At 43.9% G+C, this 26,783-nt stretch overlaps 2 protein-coding genes and 1 long non-coding RNA gene across 11 annotated transcripts; 2 read left to right on the plus strand and 1 right to left on the minus strand.

Moving 5' to 3' along the window:
• Nucleotides 1-9,854, plus strand: LOC119120518. Its single transcript, XR_005097531.1, has 3 exons — nucleotides 1-199; nucleotides 1,588-1,721; nucleotides 8,794-9,854. It is a non-coding gene; the product is annotated as an uncharacterized LOC119120518 (long non-coding RNA).
• si:ch211-79m20.1 lies at nucleotides 3,584-11,228 on the minus strand. Of its 2 annotated transcripts, none has more exons than XM_037247470.1 (7): nucleotides 11,097-11,228; nucleotides 7,211-7,313; nucleotides 6,512-6,571; nucleotides 6,234-6,430; nucleotides 5,074-5,944; nucleotides 4,473-4,607; nucleotides 3,584-4,177 (listed from the first exon to the last, which is right to left on the minus strand). In XM_037247470.1, the coding sequence occupies exons 1-6, from the start codon at nucleotides 11,166-11,168 to the stop codon at nucleotides 4,486-4,488; spliced, it is 1,425 nt and encodes a 474-aa protein (XP_037103365.1). In that variant the 5' UTR covers nucleotides 11,169-11,228; the 3' UTR covers nucleotides 3,584-4,177; nucleotides 4,473-4,485. The 2 variants fall into 2 exon arrangements, with proteins under 2 accessions (XP_037103365.1, XP_037103356.1); XM_037247461.1 differs by having other exon boundaries at nucleotides 6,512-6,574.
• On the plus strand, nucleotides 11,158-25,879 carry LOC119120472. Of its 8 annotated transcripts, XM_037247407.1 has the most exons (21): nucleotides 11,164-11,278; nucleotides 12,559-12,753; nucleotides 14,184-14,253; nucleotides 15,314-15,455; nucleotides 16,545-16,625; nucleotides 21,683-21,791; nucleotides 21,880-21,965; nucleotides 22,060-22,452; nucleotides 22,525-22,572; nucleotides 22,643-22,699; nucleotides 22,826-22,900; nucleotides 22,997-23,145; nucleotides 23,331-23,381; nucleotides 23,459-23,494; nucleotides 23,650-23,868; nucleotides 23,948-24,073; nucleotides 24,137-24,230; nucleotides 24,362-24,477; nucleotides 24,556-24,729; nucleotides 24,807-24,896; nucleotides 24,993-25,798. In XM_037247407.1, exons 6-21 carry the CDS (start codon nucleotides 21,685-21,687, stop codon nucleotides 25,107-25,109), a joined length of 1,938 nt encoding a protein of 645 aa, XP_037103302.1. In that variant the 5' UTR covers nucleotides 11,164-11,278; nucleotides 12,559-12,753; nucleotides 14,184-14,253; nucleotides 15,314-15,455; nucleotides 16,545-16,625; nucleotides 21,683-21,684; the 3' UTR covers nucleotides 25,110-25,798. The 8 variants fall into 8 exon arrangements, with proteins under 8 accessions (XP_037103285.1, XP_037103302.1, XP_037103293.1 ...); XM_037247390.1 differs by lacking the exon at nucleotides 15,314-15,455 and having other exon boundaries at nucleotides 11,158-11,278; nucleotides 12,561-12,789; nucleotides 16,540-16,625; XM_037247398.1 differs by lacking the exon at nucleotides 15,314-15,455 and having other exon boundaries at nucleotides 16,540-16,625.
• The last annotated feature ends 904 nt before the right edge of the window (nucleotides 25,880-26,783 follow it).

The raw sequence follows: 26,783 nt of genomic DNA on the forward strand, positions 1-26,783 counted from the left end.
ACACAAAGAAAATAACCAAGCTAGTTCCCTTTTCCACGGAGCAGCTTGATGAGAAGAGCGTGACAGGAGAGGGAATACGGCGAGGCTAGAAAAATCGTATCTGCAGCTTTTCATGAATAACAAGGCGACAGAAGCGGGAATAGAAAAGGATGCACTTCTTGTTTCGCTTCTGTAGAATGTGGAAATGAGCTCATGCCTGGTTAGCACAGTGGATGTCTTATCATACTTTTTGCGCTTCCTTGCCAGTTGTTCCTTCTAACTTGCCAGCGTGCGTAAATAAATAGAACGACTTCAAATAATTCACCGAGTGGAGATGCGGCCCTTGCATGCTCGGTGCAATTAATGTTCAATTAAAAGTAGGGCCATTTTAGCACTTTTCAGTCAGCCATTTTTTTTATTTTTTATTCTATAAATATATATGTACACCTACGGAGTATTTGTAAAGCCCTTGTATGACATTACTGACAGACTTTTTTTTTTTTTGGGGGGAAAACGAATTACCGTAATTTTCGGACTATAAGTCGCACCGGAGTATAAGTCGCACCAGCCATAAAATGCCCAAAAAAGTGAAAAAAAAACCATATATATGTATATAAATCGCTCCTGAGTATAAGTCGCCCCCCCCACCCAAACTATGAAAAAAACCGCGACTTATAGTCCGAAAATTACGGTACTTGTTTTGACAAGAGCACAAGCTCCAGGTGTTTTCTAATTGTTGGTGTCGAAAAATAAAAATAAAATCCATCACCCCACACCACGGGAATTTGTGTGGAAAAGATTATCTTTGCACACATCGACTTCAATAACTTTGCCTCTTTTTAAATTATGCTGCAACCAAACGATTGTGACAAATATAGAGCATGTGCTAAAAAAAATAAAAATGTTGTTGTGTCTTTGTGAACTTTGGCTGGTTGTCATTGGAAGGACATTTGGGTGGGTGTGTTTCTTGTTTAGCCAGTCTAGAATTGTAAGCTTGACAGATTTTGTGTGCGTCGGCGATCAACTATGAAGACGCCACTCGCCTACGGGTCGGGACTGCATCCGAGGCAGTTTTGCACGTGTGTGTCTGGAGACGGAGAGTTGGCCCAAGACAAAGCGTCAAGTCAGGACTGAGCTGAGGTTGATTATGGAGACGCAACTCCCCCTCTGCAAACAACACACAGACCAAACTACCAAGACTGCTCCATGCAAACTCATCCTTGCCTCGCATGACAACATTGTGTTACTGGTTGTGTTGTGTGTTTGTGTGGCGTCTTGGCTGGAGTGGTCAGCTTTCTTCAAGTGAATGAAATGCAGCCACGCAAAAATCCACTTCCTTATTGTAATGGATAATTGAAAGTCGGTCATGAAAACTAAAATGTTTGACTTGACCCCACAGGTGGGAGGGGTTGTCCTCCTTTCACACGTTCTCGTAAAATTTTCCACCTTAAAGTTCTCCAGCAAAAAAATAATATATATATATATATCAGATGAGTATTCAACAACTACCCAAGGCTTGAGATTTTGTTTTCGTTGTAGAGCGCTTTTGAAAATCTCTTCATTTGATGAATGACTTTGTAATTTTCTGCCCTTTTTTTTTTTTTGCAGGTTAATCATAATTGACCAACACGGCCAGAACAAACCAGAGAACTAAATACAAGCAAGGAGGTACAGCTGGATGAGACACGAATGGCCGGAAAGAGCTGATTGGTTAACAGAATGAACCGGGCTGACAAGAACAGGTGAAAACAAAGACACACAAGAAAAACCAAGAAAACAAGACACAACATGAAACAAAACTGAACATAAATGAAACCAAATCAAGAAAAACATCGAATTTAATTTTCCGTCTTTGTTGCGAGTACTTGGCACGCAACTTGAAGGCATTTCCTGATAATCATTTTCATCTGATTCATGGAAGAAAATGCTCAGAAATCAACTTATTCCATTTTTGTGTTGAATGCCCTTCGCTTTCTATTTCAAATTTAAGATCTTTTTTTCCCCCCCGCCACTGATAGAAAAGTTCATTCAGTTTCAGGGGAATTTAGTTCATGGAAGGTAGCCGCGTCGTACTTTCGAGTTTTTTTTTGTTTTTGTTTGCTCGGACGATTTATCCTCTGAGTGTGTGTCTGTGTGTGTGTCTTGTCAGCTGTGTGTCACACGTAGGTGGGCCGACCGCGGTGCGACCTCAATGCTCACCGGTGACATTAAGCGGCGGTCGTGCCAGCAGACACACACTTCCATTTGTTTCACAACACTTTGGCATTCACACACTCTTGTCACACACACACACACACACACACACACACTGAGGCTTCTTTGGCCTGTGTGAACTTTGGCTCACCCTCAGTTCTTCATCCCACCACACAACCTCACACCTGGATGCCTCTTGGCTGCAGCAGCATGTGGCGAGGTTGCGACCTTGAGCAGAAGGGGACGTAGAGGACAACTGAAAGTGAACTTGAGGGGTGAAGAAGTCAAAGATGGATGGATGGATTTCTTATTACTGTGCGACCATTTAAATTAGACTTGCAATGATTAATTAAAAAGCATTCATTAAATTGAAATGTTTTTTTTAGCCGATAAGTGGGTCAAAAATGATCCGGTGAGTTTTTTAAAAAACATTTTAAGTATCTTTATGATAAAAAAATTATACTTTCATATTCCAGGTATTCCTCAAAAAATTCTTTTTGACCTAATGACATTTCAGTTTTTAACTTACCTTTTATACATTTCAAGAAATTATAGTTTTTATATCACGACCCCAAACTTCCATAATGCATTTTCTCTAGAATCCAATGGAAACCTTTGGTTAGGTAGGCCATCAACCCTAGAAATCAAACCTAACCCTGACCCTAGTTTGAAACCCTAACCCTAGTTTGAAACCCTAATCCTAGTTTGAAACCCAAACCCTAGTTTTAAACCCTAGTTTTAAACCCTAGTTTGAATCCCTAACCCTAGTTTGAAACCTTGACCCTAGATTGAAACCCTAACCCTAAATTGAAACCCTAACCCTAGTTTGAAACCCTAGTTTAAAACCCTGAAACTAGTTTGAAACCCTAGTTTGAAACCCTAACCCTAGTTTGAAACCTTGACCCTAGTTTTAACCCTTAGATGTATATGTGGGTAAGAAATGACCAAGTGAGGTTGTCTGGTGTGTGTGTGTGTGTGTGGGTGGGGTGCGCGCATGTGCGTCTGGGAAAGTACGTGCTGAGTCGTGATTCCTGCGAGACAATCTGCTGACCGAGCAGCTTGAGTGACTCTTGCTCTGACGGCTTCAAGTGAACATTGCGTCTTCTCAGGCTAATTAGCTTGTATTTGATGCCTCATCACATACCTTTGCCCTCTTCTTCCTCATTTATCATGTCACACGGACGCACACACACACTTGCATACTTGAATACTCCTCCGCCGCCTCCCTCGTCGCTTTTTCGCCATATGATATTCCTCTGTTGACATGTCCGCTGACCTGTTTCCGTGGCAACTGGACATTTCTGACGCTCCCCGCGTGGACTTTTGATTTTCCCCCAGGTTTTTTTTCCCCCCCCCAGGTATGGCACTTGACTAAACACTTGCTTACTTGCACACACACACAAACATAAGATTATCATCTGATGAGCTTTTTTTTTATTTTCTATGAAAAATAACATTCGTTACAGTTACAGTGTGCACAACCATCAGTTCCTTTGACTTGAAACAGCAATAACAATAAAAGTAACAATAATATTATTAATTACACTTGAGAACTTGAATGTTCTCCATTTTGTTTTCTGAATAAATTAAGAACTTAAAAAAAAAAAAAAGCATTTATACATATGCGGTGTTGGGCTAGTAACTGTCTCACAGCGTTTGTCTTCAAAGCAATGTCTTTAAGACTGCTTTCGATATGATCATATTGGTCCGTGTAGTATTTGGAGGTCCATGTCAGGTGGCAGTAGTACAACGCGTGTGTGTGTGTGTGTGTGTCTGAAAAGTTGGAGAAACCAGGCAAGCATTCCTTAAGTCTGTCCAGTGTTTTAGTGTGACAGTTCCTCTGCCATCAAGGAGTTCGCTTTTGCTTTTATGGCCACCCACATCTGTCCTCAACGTCCAGTGTTTGTCCCGGTCCCTCGTTGGTAGCGTCCAGTGTGTCCGTCCACCCACCGTCTGAAACTGGTTTTTGTGGCCCCGCAGCCTTTGGTATTACTTCAACAAATCCCTTTAAGCAAAAGAGAAAAGTCTTTTAACGACAAAATGAAAATTCCCCGAAACGTATTTGTTTCTGAAATGAAATAAGAAAATGAAAATGAATGGAAACTTTTTTCATTTTAAGTTGAGAAAAGTCACCAAAACATAATTTTCGCAGAAATGTCATTCTTTGTCATCACAGGTGGCGTCCGTTTTGCCACGTGCTATCGACTGTAGATGACATCCCAGTTTCTCAGGGCTCACGCAAAATCACCTTGCGAACGTCATTTGAGCAAACTCCAAATCAGAAAAGCCGAAGAGCTCACCTGCATCTCAGCTCTACATGATCATGTCTCTCATGGCCGCCTTGCTGATGCGCTTGCGGCGTTTCCTTCTACGACGGGGAGAGGCCGGCCTGAAAGGAGTCTGGCGGCTGGAGAGCGAGGCCGGCGTGGCGAGCGCTACGGGGGAGAGACACGTAAAAAAAAATCATGAATTGTCTCTAGTTACAAATTTTAAGTTCTCACTTTGGTCTCGATAGTACTGCAAATGTTTTGCCCCATTGCTGTGTTAGCCACAACACAAAGATACAATGTTGCGCAAATCCACATTGTGCACATTTTCATCACAGCATTTGTGTTAAATCTCCCATCAAGGACAAAAACCTCCACTGTGGAATTTTCACAGAGGTTTTAACTACCCCCAAGGTTACCTGATGACAACCTTGGAGCTTGTACGAAGAAATAACAAAAACCAAAACAGCAGTTGTCGAGTTGTGTTTTCTGAGGGTGCGGGAAGAATAGTTCCATGCATTGTGTGCAGCAGCCTTAACATCGAAACCTTTGCTAAAGCTAATTATCGCGAGCTAGCCGTGTTCCACCTATATGGCTCGTCGTAGCTCGACAAAAAACTTGATGTAGTCTTTACCTGGTTTTGGTCTTTGCTGAGGATGTTGCGGATGAAGATGTGCGGGTCGGTCTAGCTCCCCCTGAACTACCTCCAGAACCTTCTTCCTCCTCTCCTCCTCCGTTAGCTGACCTCCGCCATCGGCCAGTGTCAAGTCCTTAGCCTCGCCCTGATTGGCTGAGTCATTGTCCGGCCTCCCACTCCCTATTGGTTGTTCGGCCTGCGTCCCCGGGTACGTCGGCGTCGCCTCCGTGTCGGGCTCGCCGGTGGGCACAGAGTCTTTGCGGTCGATGGAAATGGGCAAAATCGAGGCAGGCCTTTGCCCTGATTGGGACGACGGGGTCGAGCCGAGGGACGGAGCGCCGTCCGACTGGGGGGCGTTCAGTCGATATTGCGTCCTAAGATTCCGATGATCGGAATGTCCATAGTTGTAGCTCTGGGATTGGAACCGCTGACGATGCGATTCGCCGCCTTCCTCGCGACTGCCCTCGTGTCCGCTCCCCTGGCCAACCTGCGGTGGGTTTCCCACTCTACCCTGCCCGGCCCGTGCGTCCGACGGCCAGCTGTTGACCGGCTGGTGCAGCCTGGGCTGTGTCCAGTGCACCAGTTGCGTGTATCCCCCCTGCGGCCACTGCCTCGGCGCCGTCTCCTGCTCCTCACTGGTGTAGAGCCGCTGGTTGCGCTTCAGGTCATCGTTGCGGTGCAAGTCGGCTTTGGAGCCTTGGGACTTGGGCGGAGCAGGGTGGGCCGCCCGCGCTTGAGGCTGCGACGGCGGGGTAAGCGGCGGCGGGTTGGGCGAGGAAGGCTGGCACCTGCACGCCAGGTGGTCCTCCACCGTGATGATGGCTTTTTCGTAGTGGGGCTTCCTGTTGATGTACTGGATCTTTATGACCTACATACACACAAAATACACTCGTGAGAATGTGTTGTGTAAGTCACATTGGCATGAAGACATTTCCAGACAAGCGAACAACTCTTGGGAAATGTGGTGGATTCCTGCCAGAACGGATTTTTCAGGGACGTTTGGAAATCGACATTATTTTGCATGCTGGCAAATGTTCCCGCAGCATCTGTTAGCATGCCCTGTCTTGTTTGTATACTCGGAAGAAAAATGAGAGGCGGCCGCTTGGTGTGTTGATTGCATTGTGAAAAGTGGCAGTCAGTGACTGAGAGGCTTTTACCTGCAGGTATCTGCTGGAAGTAACCGTCGGCACGCACTGCAGCAACCTGGTGTTGCAGCAGCCCGAACATCTCTGCACCTCCACACAGGGCGGCCACGGCATGAAGTTAGCGTTGCGGCGGTCCAGCATAGACCTGGTCACCTCCATCACCTCGGTCCGAACTCTGCATGCTGCCTGCTGGGCGATCTCAGCCTCCACTATGGTTTGGAGGAACATTCCTTTGGTCAAGATGAGAAACTAGAATGCGTCGCAGTAGAATCGGACCAGAGGAGCCCTACCGATGCTTCTGACGTGTCGGCCGTGCGCTTGGTTCATCAGAACGCTGTGATCATCTTCGTCTTCTAGGGCGGAGAAAGGAAAGACAATCCATGACACATAAATAGCGCACTGGCTGTTGTTTCAGGAGAGGTAGGAGCCGTAACAGATGTGTGCTCACACACGTGTCGCCATTTCATCATTTGCCCCTCGGCTTCCCCGAGCGTGCATCAGGGTTACCTTGGGACGTTTGTTGTTTTCATCTTCTCCGTTTTGCATGACTAATTGCCTTTTTTTTGTCGTCTTTTCATTTCATTTGCTTAATTGCGTTAAAGTTGGAGGCTCGTCGGCGTTCACAATCTGACAAGAGTGAGCAAATTTGCCCCCTCCCTCCCTTTTTGAAGAAAAGTAGACCTCATTTTTTGATCGTGGCACTCTTTGGATAAATGACTGACATCATATTTGCGACTGAAGCACGTAGGATCGCCGTCACGAGGTTATTGATATTTTATTGATCGTAAAAGCTAAACACTGTTTGTCCTCGTATTCACTGAGGATTTTTTTTTTTTTATCGTACACGTATAACTTGATCACTGCAACATATGTTGAGAAATATTGCAGATTTGCGATCTAAACGGGCTGCGGCTTGTAAAAACAGGTGAACAAGTTGAAATTGAACAAAACGAACTAACTATTTGGCCTAGTTGTTGCATCTGGATTACCTATTGCGTCTGCCTCTCGCTGCAGCAGTAGCTTCAGTTCGTCAAGCGAGGAGACGGGAGAGTTCCTCACCAGGTCGATCAGCGACGCAGGTAGCGGATCGCCCTGCGCGCAGACAAAAAAAGCACGTTAACTTGTTTTACGATCATGACAAGTGGGCGCGGCCCCTTACGACGATGCACTCGGGATTTTGCGTGTGTATACATTCTTCGTGTCACCATGTCAACGCGTGCTCCACTTTCACTTCCTCCGACATAGGAAACAGTGTGCAGACTGTTACTCTCTTCTCATTTCTTATGTTTGTTACTCGCCAACGGACAAACGATGGGTTCTGAACAAGTTACATTTGTTTCTTTACATTCAAACTCGGCTTGCAGCAAATGAGTAACATCATTTTTTGGGATGATTACTTGGGCCTTCTGCTTGACTGTATTTTAATAATTGATTTTGATGGTGGAATTATTATTTTTTTTCAAGCCTGCTATTCGGTGCAAAAAGTTTGAGAACTGTAAGCAGTAAATCTCAAGTTGAATTAATCAGTGCTGTTGTTTTGGCTAGCAACAGAGTTGGGTTCATCAGTTAACTCTTTGATGACCCGTGTCTCAAGAATAGTCTGAATGAGCTGAGATAAAATAATAAATTTAAATTTTTTTTTTTAAAGGTTACTTCATATTTGCATTCCTGATTGCTAAAAGGAGCCTTAACTTAAAGGAGGCATTTATTCACGACTAACTGGGTTCACGAAATTGACGACCCCTATTTGATGAAAAGCCTCCTGCCATCACGTAACCGGCCTGCTGCGTACACGCGAGGAGAAAATTGTTTACACAGCTGCCAGGAGGAATTCTTCAATTCAGAATTGATAAGTCCCTGGTTTGTCGGGTTTTTGTGGAAATGTGATAAGAGCGGTATTCGGCGCGGCATAGCGGGCTTTTCGGAAGGATGGAAAGCGAGATGATTGTGTTGCGACGGTGCTAAACGGACATTTTTACAGCATCGTCGAATCTGAAAGCCGCTTGCCAAACGTTTCATGTTTTAAAGCAAAAAAAGGCGGATTGAGCGGCTCACATCAACCAATCGGAATCGAGCATTGCCAGTGGTCTGATCTCGCAGCTTCTTCCCGTGTTTTAAGATGCGACGGCACAAAACAAAAGTCCACATTGTGCCTCTCAAAGACCTTAATACTGGAAGGAAGTTGTTGTGGGTCCGACTGGCCGCCCCGTCTCCAAGTCTTTCACATTAGCGGACACAAGCTTCCATTGTTACGCGTCGATACCATCCGTACATCCGTCCATTCATTTTGTAAAACCGATTCTTGTCATTTAGGACCTAATCATGTGCCCTGAGGGGAACTAAACTCATCCACTGGGGGGGGATCAACGTTGTTACTCGCACTTGTGTCGCAAACGTCACACACGACGAAAGCCGTAAAAAAAAGCCGAGCATAACTAGCGATTGACGATAAGCTGGTTATCTATCACTAAGTATCTGCTCAATTTTCGACCGTGTTAAACAGCTACTGAAATGATTGCATCCTCTGCTCCAGCTAGTTTTGACCTTCTCGTCTTGTCTCCGTCTGCCGCAGGGGAAGCAGCAGCCGAGGACACCTGGATGACTTTCACAAGCTCCTGGCTGACCTAGTTAAGCAAACACACACACACACATGGAGGAAGGCGCACATAACACTTTGCTTTCCGCCCAATTTGTCCAAGCAATCCTCTCCCAAACATAAGATTCAAATAGCACAGCCACACCATGCCTAAACAGGCACAAACAAAATAGTTGCTCCTGAATGAAGGGAGGCGGACATGACAGCTAATAATACTCTCGCTAGTTTGGATGCCGGGCAAAGTTACTCATTTGCGAGCTACACCTCAAATATTGTCTTTGTCTTTTGTGCGGGGCCTTTCCTCTGTGGTGTTTTGACTATTATGGCATTTATACAGTGTTGTCTACTCACAACACACACACACACACACACACACACACACTGTGCAGTGGGCCTCACACTACAGGAAGCCTGGAAGGCACAGAGATCTTATGGAATGTTTGTGGAGAAAGGTGAGGTGTAATGGAATGTAATTATGGTCCCAGTTGGCGGCGCTTACATGCAAACACACACACACACACACTAACTTGCACACATTTCCATCATGAATATTGTTGATTTAATTGGATGGGCTAATCGCTCCCTTCAAATGTGCTCAACCTTTGTTTCCATGACATACTGAGCAGTTAAGTGTGCTTGTGCCTTAAATTGGTATTTATTCAGTTATTACGTCCATCTCGACTGTTGGTCAAACCTGCACTTTTAATACAACAACATCGTTTTCTTTAAAACAAAACAAATTTTAACCTTGAAAATGAATTCCATGCTTTTGTTTGTAAAGCTGATGCAAATGATCTTTTTTTTGTTTGTTTTGTTTTAAGTTCCAAGACGTCTCCTGCCAGGAATGACATGCTACATGAATCAAAACATTGCAATTTAAAACAAAAATCAATTATCAAGCTGAGACAGAATTGTGTTGTTGCTAGGCGGAATCCAAATGCTTCCATCCCAACTGCCCTAGGCGCCAATGGAAAAAAAAAAAATAAATTGCAAATTTGAATGACCTCAAAAACCCAAAAAAAAAAAAAGAAATTTACCAGGAGTACAGATTTTATTATACATCTTTTGAAATTGACTTGCTGCTCTATATTCAATCCAAAATGCAACATTTGAAGTTCAATAACATCCTCCGGTTGCCATGCAACAGCTGCAGCTTTATTCCCCAATGTCCTTGCACAAAAATGGGCTTAAATATCAAATAGCCTTTGCGCTTTTTCTGACACGCAACACATCCACAAGAACATATCTCTAGCAACACGCGCGCAGCTGGACATGCATGCATGTGCACACACACACACACACACGCACGCACAAAGTCAGTGAAATCCCTGGCAGATTAGTTGCTGTTCTTATGTAAAATGGATCAGCGGCCCCCAATCGCCCAAGCTCAACCTGAGTGGACAATAGTCCGAGGGGAAACCTCTTCAAAAGTGCATTTGTATGGAAGTGTATGTGTGCTGTAAGAATTAAAATGCATGCTTTTAGGTCAAATTGGATGCGTGGACGAGTTGCTTGATCCTCTCAACGGGCGGCCATTTTTTTTTGCCACTTGCTGTAAAGAAATCGGAGATTTAAATTGGTTGAAATTTTGATTGGCCCCTCCGCCAGCCTTATCGTGGTGGAGGGGTTTGCGTCTCTAACCCTAATGATCGTAGAAGTCAAGTTGTTTATGCCCCTGGCAGGGTCACCCATGGCAAAGGGGTCCTGGGTGAGGGGCCAGACAAAGCACGGCTCATTGAATCCCATCCATCCATCCATTTTCTGTAGCGCTTGTCCCCACCGGGGTCGCAGGCGTGCTGGAGCCTATCCCAGCAGTCATCGAGTAGTAGGCGGGGGGGACACCCTGAACTTGTTGCAGGGCACACAGAGACAAACAACCATCCACACTTACGCCTTGGGGCAATTTGGAGTGCTCAATCGGCCTACCAAGCATGTTTTTGTGATGTGTAGGAGGAAAACCCACGCAGGCACGGGGAGAACATGCAAACTCCACACAGGGAGGGTCGCAAGCGGAATCAGACCTCTGAACTGTGAGGCAAACGTGCTAACCAGTGCTCCACCGTGCCGCCCCACTTAGCGTCAAACAATTCAAATTCTTGGGAATATCGGCACGGTTGTTTGTATCTGTGTGCCCTACGATTGGCTGGCGACCGGTTCAGAGTGTTCCCCTACCCACGTGGGGACAAGCGGGACAGAAAATGGATGGACGGATGGAGCACACGAGTGTCTGTAATTCTACTTAAGTACGGATTGAGCATTTTTGCCTTGACCGCTCTTACCTCAGCGCTGCCGAGCCTCAGGAGCGCCGCCGAGAGCGCGGCCAGGAGTAGCAGCGGAAGCCACGACCTCATGTTGCCGGCCAGCCAGAGGAGCCCTCGCCAGCGACCGGCTGGGCATTGAGCACCTCGGCGTCCACTCTCACCGCTGAGGGTCTCCCCCTTTGACGTGAAGGATCCCAAACGTATGTTGTCACCTGTGAGCCGCGCAGCGTAATAACAATGACTCACACTCAGGCTAGACGTATGAATCTGTCCATGGTCGGGCAGGTGCGTGGAAGCTTGTCGTCCACAGTTGGGGGTGATGAGGAGTCCCCCCCCCAAAATCCAAATGCGTCGATACGCTTCCTCGTTAAAGGGCACCGAAACGGCGCTCGCTATTTGAAGCTGCTGTCAAAAGGCGCGGGAGGTCTCTTGAATAAAGTCCAGCGTGGCCAACTATCCGCGCGCAACTTTTACGCGCCGTGCTGAAAAGCTTTGGTCTATCCCTCCTGCTCGTCCACAGCAGTTGATCCACAACCAGCCTCCACAAGCTTCCGTGTGTGTGGCTGTGTGTAATAACGGCGCAGACACGTTTGCTCCGCTTCAACGTCACGGTCACGTCCTTCCAACTGCCGCACCCGCGCGCGTCTCCTCGCTGACTGAGTCTGCAAATGCTCCGAGCGTCTTTTAACTCGACTGCCTTCACTGTTCGAGTTCACGCTGACAATCGCGGCAAGGAAATGGAGCAAGTTTTTTTTTTTTTCCTTTTCAAAATAAAATCAAATAGCTGGAATTTCATACACGTTTGTGAATGTGTTCAGCAATTTCATTTATTTTGAAAAGCACTATTGGTGTATTGGTGTATTTTCTCATTTCTACCTTTACATGACTTAGTTTCCTCAAGGGTCTTATTAAGGGAAGAGCTCTTGTCGGAGTCCTCATACTTATATAACACATAAATTATACACCTTTAAAAATAGACTGTCAACCGAACTTCGAATATAAATAGTATGAATGAGTTAATGGGGATTTATTGAACAAGACAGAATTCTAAAGACGCAATGACTTATCAACCCTTATTTTCAGTAGTGCGAGGAAGGGACTATTGTGAGGAAAGAAAATCTTTTTTTTTTTTGTTTTATTTATGATGTAGTTATGACGCAAATAGTATTTGTTTGAGAATGATATAACCCAATGTGGTACTTATCCAACAAAAGAGCTGTTTTTACATGGCATAAAAAAGAGCATGGTAATATTATGACAACATAAAAGACCATTTCTGAGTCGGGATGAATTTGTAATTTAAGGTATCAAAATCTTTAATTTATTAGGAATAACGTCTGTGATTTATTGAAAATTTGTTGTTTTTTTACATCTATACATTTGACATATTTCTACTCATGTGTGCTTTGTGAGAAAACAACAAACCAAAATATTGTTGGTGAACCGACTCTGAAACGACCAATTCTCAATTTTCCCAAAGAGCCCGAGACTGTTTTCCAGGAAGCCCGCTGTCTCGTCTCGGGGTCACGGCAAAGATCAAGGTTCATGGTGGATTCTTCCGCCCCGCTAGTCCGGAATGGAGGAAGCAGGCCTCCCTGTGCGGCTATTCCTGGATGACACAAACACACACAAGTCTCTATCAGCTGAAGTAAACGCTAACCAGTGTGCACGTGCAGTAAGCGTAGTGTGTGACAACTTTAGCACATATCAGGTTTGCACACACTCGCAGCAGGATGCAGGATATTCCTACAAATTAAGTAGCAACTGGCATAAAATGTATTTTCCTAAAAGGACCCCTGGAAATGTCAAAAGGGCTACCGTATTTTCCGCACAATAAGGCGCACCTAAAAACCTCCAATTTTCTCAAAAGCCGACAGTGCGCCTTATAATCCGGTGCACCTCATATATATGGACCAAGATTGAGCCACTACAGCAGGCGTGTCCAAATATATAGACAAAGTTTTAAAATGGCCCATTCATTGAAGGTGCACCTTATAATCCGGTGCGCTTTATTTATGGACAAAGTTTTAAAATGGGCCAATTAAAGTGCGCCTTATAGTGTGGAAAATACGGTACTTTTAACCAAGATGGCATTCTTTATTTGTGCCTTTTCACGCCATGGACTTGATTGATTTTTATTTTATTTTTTTTATATTCATGACAAACCCACAAATTCACCAAACTAACACAAAGAGTATTGCCACTTTATGACGCTCAAGGCAAAACCAATCAGTGTCAGATGCCATAGCGCGCTAAAAGTGGTTTTCACGAGACTGGAGGCAAAATGTATTCACGTGTGACTGAGCCAGTGAGCTTTAAGTAGGTCTAGACAGTCAGTTGTGAAGTCAAGGGAGATCTCAGACAAGTCCCATTTAGTTGAAGAGACTCATATTGGGTTTGCTTATCAGCCCTTTGAAGACCACTTCGGGCACGCCACTCATTTTCCTCTTATTTGATCAACTGCTTTCACCCGTCTTCCCGCACTCTCTCTCTCTCTCTCTCTCTCTCATATATATTTTCATATCTTCTCATCCCCCCCATCACCATCTTCTCATGCTATCTTTCAACCAGAGAGAGTGTTAATCAACTTCCCGTCCGCAAGCTTGATCTAATTCGCAATTACGGCGCCTGTCTTTCGGCCTCGCCTTACCGTCGTCTCGTCTGCACAGAGGCGCTGCAATTCTCAGGAGAGTTCAAACTCTGGTCATCGACCTAACACACCTCCGCCGCGCTTTCCGCACTACATTGAGAAATTTTGCTCAGCGGTTTAACACGAACAAGCACAGGTACATATTTGAAGGTGGTGGTGGAAGATGTTTGATTTCGATTTGGGCGCTCGAAGATGGTTGATTCTGTTACTGACAGTCAAGACACAAAAAATAACAGAAAATAAGCTCAAATAAATCATTTTATGATTAAAAAAAACAAATGTACAAGCTCAAAAAAAGAGCAAAATTATAATTTACATATTACTGGTAGCAGAATAGTTAACAAAACTGACCTTGTATCAATATGGAGAGAAAAGGGAAGCAGGAAGAAGATGCAGTGGGCAGAGGTAGGCGAGGAAGGTCTGAATCACGACGTATTGTGATTTTTTTCCCCCAGCATCATCTGCGACGGAAGGGGCACGCTGGAGCTAAATATACAATGGGCACAATGACTTAGCAAATGTGGGGTAAGTGTGGAACATAAATGTGAGTGCAAGTGTGACCATTTGTGAGATTCATGCAAGAGTGAACTCATAGGTTTATTTATTTATCTATTATTATTCTTTATCTATTTATTTAGCTAGCTAGCTATGGTGGAAATAGCGGATACGTATTACGATAAATTGGGTAAGAATCCCCGTGAGCCAAAAAAGCCACATCATCTTAATAGTGAATCGGTGAGTTCTGTAAAGATCTGCCGAGGAGGTATACAGAATCGATCTTGGGCCCACGAGAATTTACCACTGAGTTCTAACCCCATCACTGACATGTCTTTTTGACAAAAGTAGCAATCAGGGAAGTAGTTAGTCCAAATGTCAAATTGTTTGTCGATGGCTTTGTACTTTTGATGTCTTGACAAATAAAAGATGTTTCAATCGGGTACCCAAGGAAAGGAGGGGCCAAGGGACGGCACCCAGACTTGAACCTCGTGATCAAACGCTCTACTCTCTCGATTTTCCTGAAATGAATGACTAAGAACCAGAGCCTGTTCAAATATTTAGGTACCTCCGGCTCTGCTGTTGAAGAAGCCCCTGTGGTGTACAGAAAACTTTGTTTCGCTCCAACATTTACCACCGGGGCTAAAAAAGACAAGGCCCTCACATTCACGTTGGTGCGAATGATCAACACACTCAAAACATTCACCGTGAGCACTCAGTCGCGTCAAGCCAATGCAAATAGAGATCACACACACACACACACACTCGCTCAGAGGAAATACACTTGCGTGAGCCGTCCATCTGGGGAAGTTTTTGCTCCTTTTTTTGTGTCTATATGCTCAGTTGCGGTTCAGGAAAAGTCTATACAAGGATGTCAAAATACGTCAGGAGGGGAAAGAAAAACACCCATGACCAACTCATCCATTCATTTATAGCGCGCGCATGTGTGTGTGTGTTTTATCTAATGTTGTATTGACTTCCATCCCTCCCTTAGGTGTCACATCCACCGTTCTCACAGCTTCCTGTTTACATGAGAGCACTTCCTTTCAAAATGATAGGAACAAACCTGATCTTCCTGCACTCTGTCCAGACGTGTCTATAAACAATAACAAACGTACACACATCAGATGAATAACTCAACAGTCCCTCGGAAATTAAGTGATCAATGGGCCAAAGGAATCTTCAAAATCCCAGATGTACCCAAACCAGCGCTTGACTCTCCCGCCACACAGGTGTATTTTAATCCCGATCATTCATACCAATAGCAATCCTGATCTTCAACAGAGCAGCAGGGCAATGGACTGGAGCCTTATTTGCACTTATTGCATTATTTTTATGATGAATTAGATACACAGTGTGTTTAAAAGTGGTAGGAGAGCTACGTTAAGATTGGTAATGTCAGCTCAGGTGACTTTGTCTGCGTGTGAGTAATTTGGAGCTAATAGCAGCCATTGTATCAATGTGTCTGGTATACGTGAATGCGCACGCATGTTTGCCACACGCCTGATGTGACATGTCAGCTCTCCGCTCGGGAGCATCAGAGTGGGTGACTAATTGTGCTGTCTGTTCAGCATAACACTCATTCACTCATACTGAGATTATGCAATCCCTGTTTGGATAATCTACTTGGCCCTGTATGTTTTTTGGTTTGAATATTGACACGTCTATATTACGTTGCCGTCTGGTAATCCTTAATTTATAACTAATCCTCAAACTCTACTTACATTTTTCCATGCTCACTCAGCACAAGAATAAACATAATCCAACAAATTTTGAAAAAAACTACCCACTGACCCAACTATTTATGGAATTGAAACTCGATGAGATATAAATCTATGTCAACCTAGACGGTTTAAATGTATTATTGCATCCGGGAGGAATATTAATATCGCTTCAATATGAATTGCATTATATTTTTGGGATTTAAAGTGAGCGTCGGATGTTTCCCAATACATCAGTCAACAGTCTGTGTGTCATGTGGGAAAAGGTTTTGTTCACTTCAGTGTGCAGCGTAACAAGTGAAAATCAAAACACGGGCAGCTGAGTACCATGGGCAAATATAAAGTGAAACGTGTGTCGTATATTTTTTGTGTATAGCGGCACACCACTTGCTTCCTTGACTTCTCTTTTGCCGGGAAATTTTGAGCACCAACTCCATTTTTTGATGAATTGCTACTTAAAACTGTTCTTTTTTTATTTCCATTTTGAAGCAAACAAAAATCATACCGGAATATATTTTTTTTAATAAAGCTATCTTTGGTGTATTTGTTACACGTCTAGCATTCCTCCCTAATTATTTTGCCATTGTATTTGCAGACGAGACGTGTGGTCGGGGCTCCAGACATGAGCTCACGGAGAAACATCATCAGTTCGATGGACTGAAGAATGCGTGGCTTCTGCAGGTTACTTTTCATTTGAAATTGACTTCGAATTTAAAATGTTTGATCTTTTTTATTGGATTTTTCTTTTCTTAAAGCACTGGTTTTAATTTCATTTTGGAAAAAGTTTGATCAATTTCACTATTGTTTGTTTTCATTCATTTGGCGGCCTGTAAATGTCAAGTACAGTAGAAACGGGGGGCTTGATGCACACAGACTGTGCAGGACCTGCACTTTTGTGCGTCTATGTTGTGCAGTTCAATAGCATTTACTGTGGTACACAAGATAATGAATGACTCCTTTTCAAGTTAATGTTGCATTGATGTGATGTCCATCGCTACAAACACAGCTGCTCTCCCGTCCTCTTGAACAGGAAAGTTTGATTATGACGCTCATGGTCAGACAAGGGGCAAAACCACTGTCATGTTGAAAAGAAAAAAAACATCCCAAAGACAGCTAGCTATTATCTTTATCCTGACAGAGAGACAACCGTTGCATGCTGGGGGAGTTTAGCCTGGGTTGTTACTGAGAGTCTTTGCACATGATTACATAGACTCAAAAGTGTTGTGTAATTTAGTAATGGTTGTGTTGATAGCAACACTCGGACGCTGTAATGAAGGCGAGACGATGGGCTCTCATCTAGCGGCCGACTCATCGCAGCACAATCGGAGGAAGCTGGAAAAGAAAGAAAAAAAATGGGCCGCTCTCCTTGTATGGACTCTTTGGAGCCGACTGGCTGAAAATCGGATTGCTTCCCGCGCCTGTGATGTCATTGGCAAAGAATTCCCCCTTTGGCGAGACAGCCCGGGAGACTTTTGTTAATTATTGACGAGGTGCGGCGGAGAGTTTGTCGCAGGCGCTTCAGATCCTCATGCAGAAACTGTGTCATTTACAATGTCTGGATTTCATTTCAGGGTGTCTTGGGCTGGGTTGCTGTCCGTTCAATAGATTTGGTGATCTTTATTAGTGGGTCACCCAGTTAGTTAGGAGATTTGAGCAAATGCTTAGTTGAATAGTTTGTTGCTTAATTTGATGAGTTAGTTCGATTGAATGAGTCACTTGGCGTTTCATTGCTTGTTCGTCACTTTGTTTGTTTGATAGCTTGTTCAAATGGAACTAGGTCAGTTGGTTCGTTTATTTGCGCATATACTGGTGACAATTGTGGAAGAAAAGAAAATACATTCTTGTACTGATGCTAGCGCCATTCCATAAGAGGTGTCCTGGCTGGCCCACTAATATATCACAATTTATGTAATTAATTTGAGGTCAACAAGAGAGCCACTCCCTGTAACAAGCAGCATTTCAAAGATGTCTATTTTTATAGAGTGTGCTGTTTTGAAGATGGACCAGTGCTTTGCACAGTCAGCGTGATAACACTCAGGCAACCTTTGTCAAGCTTGTGACCCAGCGCACGTCTCTTACCATAAGACTCCCTCCCTCCCTCCCTCCCTCCCTCCCTCGCCTCGGGCGATTCAAGTGACTCACTGCCATGACATCACCGCGGTGAGCTCACAGTCTCGATGGACTGAGATGGGATTAAATCCGCCGCCGCCGCTGTTCCACTGGTCACCAAAGAGTTTCGGATTGACCACCAGGGGCTCAACAGATTAAGACGCAGGTCATGCTGTTGCTTGTCACTCCGTTGAACTCTGCCCGTGACCCAGATTGTGCGCGTCAGTCTGTCAGTCGACAAAACAACATACATGATTTATTCTTCTTGATTGAAAGGTGGATTAACAGTTCAAGCATACAGTAAAAGCGTCCGGTCGCTATGGTCGGTAGAAATGCATGATAGATGAAGAAAACATTGAATTGAAATGAAATGATTTATTAGAGATTATGATAAATACATTTATTTTCATAGGTAAAATCTCTTTGTTAATGGACAAATATGAGTAAAATCAGGGGCATCGTGGCAGATATTTCATTTAACTCTTATTCAAATTAAATGGAGTATATAATGACGGATGTTATAAAATATAAAAAATAAAATATTTCATTGAACTCTTATTAAAACTAAATTGAGTAAATAATGACAGATGTTATATTCCCTCCACCTCTACTTTTTTTTTTTTCCGAAGATTTTTGGGAGCCATCATCATGGGATCCTGTTTGTGCACTTTCCACAACTTAAAAAAAGGTCATCGTCATCTTCCACATAGGGACAAAAAAAGACTGGAGGCTGGAAATGCCCCTCTTCGGCTTCTTTGTTTTCTCCTCAGTGACTGCACTTTCTTTGTGGGGGCGGGGCGGTGGGGGCTGCCATAGCAACCCTATCAACAATTGACTGGGAGTATTCTTTATTAGGGGAAAGCCTTGAGTGTCAGCAACAGTGTGATATTTGTTATCTGGTGAACATTTACTCCTTCCTACCAGACTGATATTCTTCCTAAAATGTATCAAAAAATGAGATCATTTGCACAATTCTGCATGTCCGCACTCTAAAATCTCAGGTAGTAATTGGTCATGCGTGGATGCCATCACAGGTCACATCTAAATTTAAGATTCTTACCAGATGTACACCATGAAATATTTAGTCAACCTGACCTAGAAGAACAAATGGAACAAAGCAAGCATGTTAGATCACTGACATTCGAGTGCTTCGCCGCAATGTAGCTTTTTGGAAACACTGAAATTTACTAGTTGGTCAACATGTTTTTAAGAAATCCAGCGGAGGTTTTCCTCATTGCTACTCATCAATGTTGTGGATGTTTGAGAGCTAAAGATATAGCCCCCCCTGCCTCCTTTCCTATTCCGTTGTCTGCCCTTTTCAACTTGATCTCCTTTCTTCCCCTCCTTTGGTCTCTATGACACATTAGCATACACACACGCACACTATTTTGATTACATTCCAACTGGTAGGTCAGAATCGGGACTGTGTGTGTGTTTGTGCACGGACGGCGGTTGTGTCTAGGCCAGTCGCCCGGCAGATAAGCAGAGTGGGAGAGGTCGCATGTTTGCTTGGGTGTTGTCTGCTTATGAGCAAAAAGAGAGAAGGAAATGGCACTCACGAAAAGAGAAGTTGAACGACACAAAACACACACATGGGAGTGATGAGCCTGTTGGGCCTTCTCATTGTTGAGAAGCCAATGACGGAGTAGAGTCCTGCCCGCTACGTTGCCTTCTGGCTCGGGCCAGACAGAGGAAACTCCTGCATCATGATAACAAGACACAACACAATGGCTTTGTGCAAGCGTAAAGACGTGAGTGTGTGTGTATACACATGACATAGGCTTGAGGGGTCGGGCTCTGTGTTCTTGCAACGTTTTGCAAGTATGGACATACCAGCCACATTTAGGATGGGTTTAGGATTGGGTTTATTCTGGGCTGGTCAGATTGTTTGGTTGTGATATATAACTCAAGTCGTATGTAAACAATAAAGCTCGCATCAAAATAGAACACTGTATTATGTTTAAAGATTGAGCAATTTCTTCTTTTTGCTTCCTCAATGCTTCTCAAGTTGCAAGTACAAGGTGACTGACGGGCCAATTGCGACCCCGTGTGTCGAATAGTTGAACTGTTTTTTGAACGTTGGAGTTTGTGTTATGCACGCACAGAATGCGTCAAGTTCCCCTCCTGTCTGTCGTGCACCGGAAACGATGTCACACGTTTATGACACGGAGCACGTTAAATGGCCTTGTTTGATTGTATCAAATGATGACGTTGTGTGAACGTCATTTAACTGTAGAGTTGTTTGGTAAGAATACGTTCTTTTAACGTTACTGTCCGGGGGAAATAATTCTGATGTTTCGCTCGTTTTATTTTGGTGCCAATCACCGGAAATTGCTATCTGTCTTTGCCTTATCGCAACTCGAGTGCTGTCAAAATTCGTAATCTTATTTGCAATTTGGACAAGACCCGACCGCTGGTGAGGCAAGACACACGCGTACATTAAATTATTATTATTATTTTATAACTTAAATGCCCTTAAATGCACTTGTTCGTCCTGTCCGCGTTTTGCTTGCTGGTAACGGAGCGAGTTTGATCAAGAGTCGTTCGGTCAGGTCGTCGCCGTTTAAATGTTTTATTATACTGCTTAGGGACATGTCATTTTAATAACGTGCATTAAATAACACGTTTTAAAATATTATGTGCGTTAAATAATTTTTAAAATCTTACGTTTTCGGTGACAAGGCAGTCACCCGTGGTCATTTAAAGACAGGTGTATCAAAAGTTGAGGTAAAAGTTGTATTTATCAGAGGAGACTTTTGGATTTAAAATAATGTGTTTTCAATATTAAAAACATTATATTATGAATATAAGTGCGAAGTCCCCAGTCTTCACAGAACTAGTATATTTTCGAGAATTTTGTGTATTTTGTTTGAGTACATAATTTTTTTTGTTCGAGAAAAACGTTAGGTGTACAAAAGAAAATCCTGTATTTTTTAATATATTTTGTATATTTTTCTGAACAGTAGTAGTATATTATAAGGGAAAGGGGCATTGAAAAGATTATAATCACATTATTAAAATCAAGATGAGTATTTTCAAGATTTTTCTAATTAAATGGGCATTTTAGATTTTCATTTCCAGAATAAAATTGTATACTTCCAAGAAAAGCCGGAGTTATTCACCAAATGCCATTTCAAGTATGAAAGAGGATTTGAGGGAATTATAGCCTGCTGCCCCCTACTCTGGCCTTCCTTAGTGCTCTTGAAATGTCTTCTGGTGTATTTTGGACAAGTTATTATGTGATATATATATATATGTTTATATATTTGGGCGTCTCCTAGCGAGCTGACTTTTTACTGTGACTCGTCATTGTTCTTTTGTATTGTAGCCCTCATTTTGACTTGTGTTGGAGTTGGTCTTTCACGCAGACTTCCTGCGCCAATTTTTTGCCCGCGCGTTCGCCACCGCAACTTCCTTTCGTCACATCTTCTGCTGCTCATTTTTGACATGTCACTTCCGTACCCTCTTAGCAAAGGACCCATTACGTGAACGGCAACAAATTGATTTTAGGCTTTACATGATCAAGATTTTGAAGCTAATCAGTAAATTACTAGGGGCAGCACGTTGTTGCTAGTGGGTGACTCGTCTACCTCACAAAGGTGTTACCCAAATCTTTCTCTTTCTCTCAGTCATGTCTCGCAGGAGCTGTCGCCTGGCGTCCACGGGCTACTACAACTCAGATGACGAGTCCGACTCAAGTAGCGTGACCAACATTTCATATCGAGAGAACCCCGTCAAGTGAGAAACAGTGGCGCAAAGTCTTTTGTGACATTTGTTTCGACTGTGTCTATAGTTCCTGAAGCGTGCCTTTTTTTTTTCCCCTCAGGGTTTTCAAGAAGAAAGCAGGGACCCGCAAGGCTGTGTCTCGTGCCTCCACCAGTTCCAGCAGCTTCCAGTCACCTTCCACCAAAGGTGGGCGTGGAGTGGGTGGCAGTTGGTTGCGGGGGCAAACTTTAAGGTTCCACGATGGGACTGATCCCATCATGACGTTTTGTCTTCCTCGAAGGCCGCAAGCCTTCCCTGAGCACCCAGACGGACCTGACCATGGGGAGCGTGTCCTACACCAGGGTCACGCCCCGGCCCCCCCTGATCCCGGCGTCGTCAACCACGACTCAGACCCCCACCCGTTGCCCACCGCCTCCTCCAGAGAGGATCCGCGGTAGCGGCCAGGCCGTCGTCTACCTCCGACCGGACCAGGAGAAGAGCTGTGTTGACAGCTCGGGCTACTCCTCCTCTGAGGGTGTCAACCTGAAATCTCCAACAGCGAGCACCACCGCCAAGTCCAGCGCCAGCACCAGCACCAGCACTAGCACCAGCACCAGCAAAGCCAAAAGTAACCCCCTGGCTCCCCCTGCCGAATGCAGACGGCAAATCAACAGCGCCCTCTGTCGTGTGAAGGGTGGGTGCACGTGTTTGGCATGTTTGCCTTTTACATTGTCAAGTCACATCAAATGTGTGTGTGTGTTTTCAGAGACACTATCAACATTGACTGCCAAGATAAACCATCTGACCACTTTGGGTAAGTGTGCTTTTACTACATCGCAAAACCTAGCACAGCTATTTAGCATGAATTTCAAATGTGTCCACAGGTGCTCAAGTTTGGTCAGAGCCGCTGGTGTACTTTCAATGGCTTTATCCAACGAACGGTAACCAAACAGCACGTTCATGTACAAGTATTGGGACTAAGAATCAAGCTACAGTAGCCCAAGCCAGAATTGATTGAATGCATGCAGAAACATCCACAAAATGAACTTTTCCTCCTTGTCCTGCAGCAAACAGACACTTCATAAGTGCCCAAACTAAGACAACTTGCATTGCCCTCATCCTCCTCTTTCTTCTGGTTGCCTGTGAGTGACACGCCGCCGTCTCTTTAAAAGACACATGCTTCAAAGACAGTCTCACATTCTTCTATTTGAATTGTTTGCTCCTCTCGCTCTTCTCAGTTGTGTGGTTCCTTCCTCCCTTGTTGACGCCTTTGCACACCCTCACCGACTTCATAAAGGCCCAATCTCCGCCCGCCAAAGTCACGCAGCGCCCCGTTCTACCAAACAGACCTTCTCCACTCGACAACGTGCAGTACACAACTGCAACGGTGCGGTCGAGGGAGATTTCTAATATTCTACTCGAACCCATTTCTTTGTATGGGTGCTTTTAATTCCTTGTCCTAAACCCAACGTGCTGGGATTCAATAACAACGTTCAATAAGTTAGATCGGTATGTGTGCTCTGGTCATTCCAGCTAATAATGATTATTTTCCCCTCTCATTCCATTCTGCAGGACTCTGGCACACTGCCTACTGAGATGGAAGCTAAGGTGCAGCATCTTCAGGTAAGAAGCAGATGATCTGTTTGGAAAAAATAAAAACAATAGCCAGTGCATATATATATTGTTCTGTGCTTTTGCAGGAGGCTCTGCAGCAGAAGCAGGAGCTCCTCGATAAGGTGAAAGTCAATGTTTGCACAAGCTTCTACTTCAATTCGATCACTTCGAATGGTTGCAATGGGCTGGCGACCAGTCCAGGGTGCAAGCTGCCCAAGATCCCCAATAAAGTGTCTTTTGCCTCAATTGAGTCATGCCCCCCCCCATCCCGTTTCAGATGAGGGCGCAATTTGAGGCGGACGTGCAGAATATTTGGGACCACGTGAAAGGGGTGGAGTCCAGTAGTGCGCAGAATCTGGACCACGAGGTCAACGTACTGATTAAGAAGATAGATGATCAGCAGGAACAGTCCATCTCAAGACTCAACGATCATGAGGAACAGTCCATCTCAAGACTCAACGGCAGAATAAAAGCTTTGGAGACCAAGATTGTCGAGGTAAATGGATGTTTTGAGGAACAAATGAAAAAGTGTGATGGTAGTTTTACGGTGAACACAAATAACATTGTGATTGCAGTTGTCGAGGGATTTGCTGTCCTCCCAATCACAACCTGGGCTGCCTTGTCCTAACATCTCCAGTCCAAGACAGCTCACGCCAGAGCTTCAGCAGGCCATGGAGAAGTGGCTCACTGACCGCATCCAGGTGGGCAAGTGACACAAAAAGTCAACGCTAAATCGTCTGACGTCTTGCTTGCTTATCGCACAGGCGCACAATGCCGTCAACCTGGAGGACAAAGGAATCTCAGCGTGCGCACAGCCCTTGGCTAACAAAATGGCCGACTTTGCGCTTGAGACTCAAGGTGGGACACTCGACACCCGGCACCTTACTCTTGGCTTGTACGAATGTATTTGGAATATTTTTCATCCCGCCTCACTATGGCTAGCATTTACTCGTCACCTGTTGTGGGCCACTTCTGCATGTAACGTTCAGGTGCCAGCGTTATCAGCACCCGCTGTTCTGAAACGTATCGCACCCGCTCGGCCTGTCTGAGCTTGTTTGGATTTCCATTGTGGTACCCGATGGAGAGCCCCCGCACTGTCATTCGGGTAATTATTTTCTCCCTCTTTGTTGTTGTTTTTTTTTTTTTTTTTTATACCCGCCAACCCTTCATATTCCCTTCTCAGGGCGAGCCAATGCTGCTCCCGGGCAAATGTTGGGCCTTTCACGGTGCCCACGGGACCCTGGTCATCGCCCTGTCTCACCCCATAAGGATTACCCATGTGACGCTGGATCACGTGCCACACCATAACACCCCCACCGGCCGAATCGACTCTGCACCCAAGGACTTTGAGGTTTATGTAAGTCACCCAAAACATATTGCAAAAAAGTGAATTACCCCTTGTGACTTTTTTCTTTTTTGACTGTATCCCCTCAGGGGTTGAAGGACGAGGTGGACGAAGGAACGCTCCTGGGAACGTTCACGTACAACGAGGACGGCGAACCCACCCAGACGTTTGAGCTGCCCGTGAGTTTTAGTCCACAAATGCACATTGCAAATGCAATTCCGACAATCGTTCCCTGACGGTGACATCACCTCTGCGCTTTTTTTTGCCTGACGCAGCCCAGCAACGTGATCTACCGCGTGGTCGAGTTGCGCGTCCTCAGCAACTGGGGTCACATGGACTACACGTGCCTCTACCGCTTCCGAGTGCACGGTACCTTGGCGACGGACACATGATGGCGGCTTCGCTGGTTGGAGTGGTGAGTCCCACTTGAAAGGCGCACTGAGCCTTCTTCACATCAATTGAAATCTATGCCAATACACCTTTACCATAGCAAAGCTGGTTCTCGGGCTCACTTTAGTTGCTTGTATTATTGTTGAAGGATGTAAATGATATATACATGCGTGTTTAAAAAAAAAAAAAAAAAAAAAAAATCATGTTGTCCCTGTTACTTAAATACTTGAATTTACTTTTTCTTTAAATCCTACTATTAGATCCATGACGCCTGTCTTTATCGAACTGGTGAAAAGTACTTGAAACTTCTATGAAAGCAAAGTCAGGCAGGATGAAAATGTATTTTTTTGTGAGAGAGTATATTTTAGAAAAAGTATGCCTTGTGTTCCACTATCGTTCAGGGACGGAGTGCTTGTGGCAAAAAAGAAACAAATTATTCAAAACAACAAAATAGTAATGTCAGAAAAAAATGATGTGGCGGGCTGTATCTGGGGCCCCGGGCCTTGAGTTTGACACCTATGGTCAATATGCTATAAAGAGTTTGATAGAATTATTTTTGACTGGAAGTGACGTATCGTATTTGAAAGGATATTTATAACTGCTTAGGTTTTTGTACATAAATGACTGAATACAAGATGCTCTTTCCTTCTTGGATGTATACACTGAATAAATTAATCTTTGTTTAACTTCATGTGTTTTGCCATCATATTGTAGAGCATATAAAAATCATCTAAAAAGGTATCATGAAAATAAAATTTTAGGTTAAAAAATGTAAATTGTTTGTGTCCGCTGGAGTTGTTATCAGATCCTGGAGATGAATTGCATCATGGCTTGACCATTTGCCTCAAGACAAACATGATATTTAGTGGACGTGAATATCCAGGCTCCTCTCCTTGAGGTGAGAAACGCAGGAGCACATGCGAATGCTAGGGGAGACTTCTTGACATCAGCATGTGAGCGGAATGAAATCTTGATGAGGCACGTGAGACAAGACTGACATGTGAAGAAAGCGAGGATGGAGTATTCATTGATTTGACTGTATCTCTTACTCAGTTGCTGATGGCGAAGGCAGTGTGTTCAATTGGAATGTCGGGCTATTTGTAAGTTGAGGTAAACAAGGTTAAACTGACACCTCCCTGACACCTGTCAATCAAAAATGAGCATCCTCATTTTTCAAATTCTTGTTCTGCTATTCAATACTATTGAGTCGTGGCTATTGCCACGACTCATGCCTTGCTCAAGGGTGCCATTAAGTGGGGAACTGCTGAAATGGCATGGACTGGGATGACCAAAACTGACAGAATAAAAAATTAATAAAAGTGAAAATAAGAACAAATATGAAGCAATTGAAAAAATACATTAGAAAATGTATAACTTGACATGTTATCAGGTTTAAATATGTATTTACACATTTATTCAATTTTTTACTTTTGGAATATTTTTATATAGAATATACAAAGAGATACAAATGTAAAAAAATATTGAAAAAATAAAAGGAAACATGGAAACAACGAAATAAATACTGCAAAAGTATACTATATATACTGCTATATACTTTTAAAAAATAAAATACTGAAAAAATGAAAGGAAACTTGGAAACAACAAAATAAATACTACAAAAGTAGGAAATATGGAAACAACGAAATAAATATAAAAGTATATGCTATACACTTTAT

This window comes from Syngnathus acus, chromosome 1 (assembly GCF_901709675.1).
Source record: "Syngnathus acus chromosome 1, fSynAcu1.2, whole genome shotgun sequence".
Classification (NCBI taxonomy): domain Eukaryota; kingdom Metazoa; phylum Chordata; class Actinopteri; order Syngnathiformes; family Syngnathidae; genus Syngnathus; species Syngnathus acus.